General features: G+C 45.6%; 1 protein-coding gene across 1 annotated transcript; it reads right to left on the bottom strand.

The window, feature by feature from the left end:
- Positions 1-765: 765 nt before the first annotated feature.
- Positions 766-3,083, bottom strand: LOC109374972 (eotaxin). The gene is made up of 3 exons (XM_019630037.1): positions 2,914-3,083; positions 1,667-1,778; positions 766-1,269 (listed from the first exon to the last, which is right to left on the bottom strand). The coding sequence occupies exons 1-3, from the start codon at positions 2,987-2,989 to the stop codon at positions 1,164-1,166; spliced, it is 294 nt and encodes a 97-aa protein (XP_019485582.1). The 5' UTR covers positions 2,990-3,083; the 3' UTR covers positions 766-1,163.
- Positions 3,084-3,303: the final 220 nt, after the last annotated feature.

Below are 3,303 nucleotides of genomic sequence, written 5' to 3'. Positions count from 1 at the left end.
GAGCACAACTCCCCACCTTCACTTCACAAACTGGCCTTAACTTTCCTTCCCAAATTTCCCCACCATTTCACTCAGAGCCTAGCCCTTACACCTTTCCAATGGGCTCCCGCTCCACTTGACAAGCACATTACAAGCACCTCTACTTCTAGGCATGTTCTCAAGCTCTGCCTCTCTCCTTTGTACCTAGCCTGAAATACCTCTACCAGAGGCCCTGCACTTGTCCATCCATCAACACCGAGTTTAAGTCTCAGGCTTAAGCCCTCTGAAGTGTCTATAGGGTCTTAGTCTAAATGAACCTCTTGTCAACAGTCATCTAGCTTTCCTCTGATTTGTCTGTGTTACCTGTGTGTTCTGGGTTGGAGAATGGTCAGAGGAATGAAGTCAGGCACAGGGAGAATACCACAGACTGCTGCAGGGGGTCATGGGAGAGACTTTGGGCAAGTGCAAGGTTGGCCAGGGGAAGATGGTGGTGAGGGTCCTGCTGAATAAGTGACGGAAGTACTCGGGGTCTGGGCAAATGCTCTTGGGGCCCAGAGGGATGGAAAGGGTTTTCTGGTCCTGCCAGTTTTACCCTGAATCTCACTGAAATCCAGCGGAGCCAAAAGGTCAGTTCTCGGGAACACAATTCCCACCCCCACAGTTTTATCTTTCTTCCTCTTGGCTCAGTGTGGTTTCCTACAACTGCTGAGTAATGAAAGATACATTTTATGTAATCTCCAATTTTTTTTTCCATTTACATTATGAGTCCAACTTTGGTTCATAAGATCAAGGTCTTCTTAAGAAACACAAAACATTTTCACACCAATGATCTTTGCCAGGATCCTTACAAGATTCCAGAGAGGCAGGGAGGAGCGGAGTAACATTACTCCAAAGTAGCAAAGCAAAATGATTTTGCAGGGGATTGAATTGGGGCTGACAGAGGGGAAGGGACCCGACCAAAGCTTCATATTTTAAAAACAATTGAAAATTTAATTTAAAAACAATAGGCAGGTAAGTTTAAAAACATCAATAACTTAAATGCAATATGGTTTTTTAAAATTGTTAAATTAAAACCATTCCTTTTGGAATGATGACAAGTTTATTTCAGGACATATCTTAGGAACATCAGGGAAAATGAATCAAGCATTTCTCAGGCTCCGGTTTGGTCTCAAAAAGGTGACTATTTATGGCTTTTGGGTTTGGGATTTTTGGTCCAGGTACTTCATGGCATCCTGGACCCACTTCTTCTTGGGATCAACACAGATCTCCTTGGCCTGTTTGGTCTTGAAGCTGTGGGACAGAGAGGGGAAGCAATTAGAAGGATGCTCTTTGGAAATTGCGTCCATTTAACCCCCACATTTTCAGGACCATCTGCCATGGGGTGAAGGGGCTGCTGTGGGAGAGGTGGAAGGAGGCATGGGGCTCTGAGGGTTCGCTGCTGCTCCTGATGGCCCAATCAAGCCATTCTTGTTCTTGGCTCAAAGGAACTGGCGTGACCTGAAATGGCTTCCAGACAGTGAACTAAGAAGGAAACTGTCCTGTTGTGAAAATCCACGGGTTGGATGACAGAGGCTGAGCTCTGAATTTGTGTACTGAATTTGTGTCCAAGTAACCTAACCCAGTTCTTGACCTATACCCCTTAGAAATGAATGTTTGGGCTGGGAGAGGGTGAGCTTTGTCTACTTACATAATGGCTTTCTGGGGACATCGGTTGCTGGTGATTCTTTTGTAGCTGTGCAGTCGCTGAAGGGGGATCTTTCTAGTGCCTGGGTTTAAGCAGCAGACAGTTGCAATAGAAACTGAATTTGGGGGAGAAATGAAAGAAAGGTTGAGCCACTAATGGTATGTAGGATTTTTTGTGTGTTTTTTTTTTAAACATGCTTTTGTAAGGAAGGAAGAAAATTTAGGAGAAGGCGAGGGAATATAAGAGGAGGCAGAATTCATCTATTCTGAGGTCCTGTACTTCTGCCTTTGATTTGGGGTCCCCAGCTGAACAGTGGGAGCCCATCACCACTAGCAAAAGTATGGAAAAAACTTGGTCAATGCAGGAAGCAATAGCTCTGTCATTACATGATAGTACCATTCACCAAGTAGTCTCCTTTCTCTGCTTTTCGGACTTGCATTTCTTGGCCACTTTTGGTTGGTTGGAGCCATTAACTAGTTTTGACCCACAAGTGAGAAGACAAAGTGACAAGTGCCATTTCTGAGCCACAGTTAGTAATTGCCAGTTCAAGACCCCCGAGAGCTTTCTTTCCCTTTGTCAAGGTAAGCAGCGATGTTTTCGAGGGCCACTGCTCCACCAGTCTAGAATCCTGAGTATATGCAGCAAAAGCTGAAGCTCATACATTGCAGATATTTAGTATGAGTGAGAAAATTAACCTTTCTCGTTTCAAGCCACTGGTCATTTAGAATTGTTGATTACCGCAGCATTCACTATCCTATTTGGATTGATACATGTAGTACATCTAAGTCATCAAATGGTTTAAAAACGAGTTATGATACAAAGACTTAGGAATTTTTTCCCCAGAATCGAAATATGTCACCTGGAAAGATTCCCCTGGGACCTGCCTTCCTTCCTCTAACCACCATTTCTAAAAGCTTTCTTGGAGTCCAGTAAAACTTCTGAGCCTCCAATCAAGCAATTCCCCCCACCAATACCACCAGCACTGCCCAAAATGCCCACTATGCCCACAGTAAGAAAGGATCTTTCTTTGGTGTCCCCAGACCCCAAACACTGCAAAGGCAGTCAGATTATGGATACATACAACATCTCTTTCAATACTCATGGCAGGAAAGAACGTGGGGACTGGCTTCAGTGGCCTGGGTTTCTAGTTCTGGGTCTTCCACTGATTGTGAGCTTGGACCACTTCTTGCTCAGTCATGGGACCTGATGCGATAGTTCTAGAGGTGGTCATAGAGAGAGAGGGAGCTTACCTGGCTGAGCCAGCACCTGGGTGCTGAAGGCGGCCACGGTGAGCAGCAGGCACAGGAGGGCTGCAGAGACCTTCATGGTGGAGGGTGAGGACGTGAGCTTCAGGTAAGAGTTGTTGATTTTTGAGTTTGTCTGCTCCTCTCTGCTCCTCTGGCTGGCTGCTCTGCCTGCCTTTTAAAGATAGTAGGAGAGTGGGAACTTCCAGAGAAGTCTTGGTTAAGGTCATGATGAAGTCATCAGGAGGGAGGTCCTGAACTGCTGAGCAACTTCTGCATCAAGGCAAGTTCACAGGACAATAACGGGCAGACTAGGAGGAGGGGACATGGCACATTGTCATCCATCTTTGGACTTGAAGTGGAGAAGAGAGTATGGGTTAGTGAAATGATTGAGCA

This window comes from Hipposideros armiger, unplaced genomic scaffold (assembly GCF_001890085.2).
Source record: "Hipposideros armiger isolate ML-2016 unplaced genomic scaffold, ASM189008v1 scaffold_881, whole genome shotgun sequence".
Classification (NCBI taxonomy): Eukaryota; Metazoa; Chordata; class Mammalia; order Chiroptera; family Hipposideridae; genus Hipposideros; species Hipposideros armiger.
The sequence above is the reverse complement of the archived record's forward strand: the minus strand, read 5'-3'. Positions and strand labels throughout refer to the sequence as shown.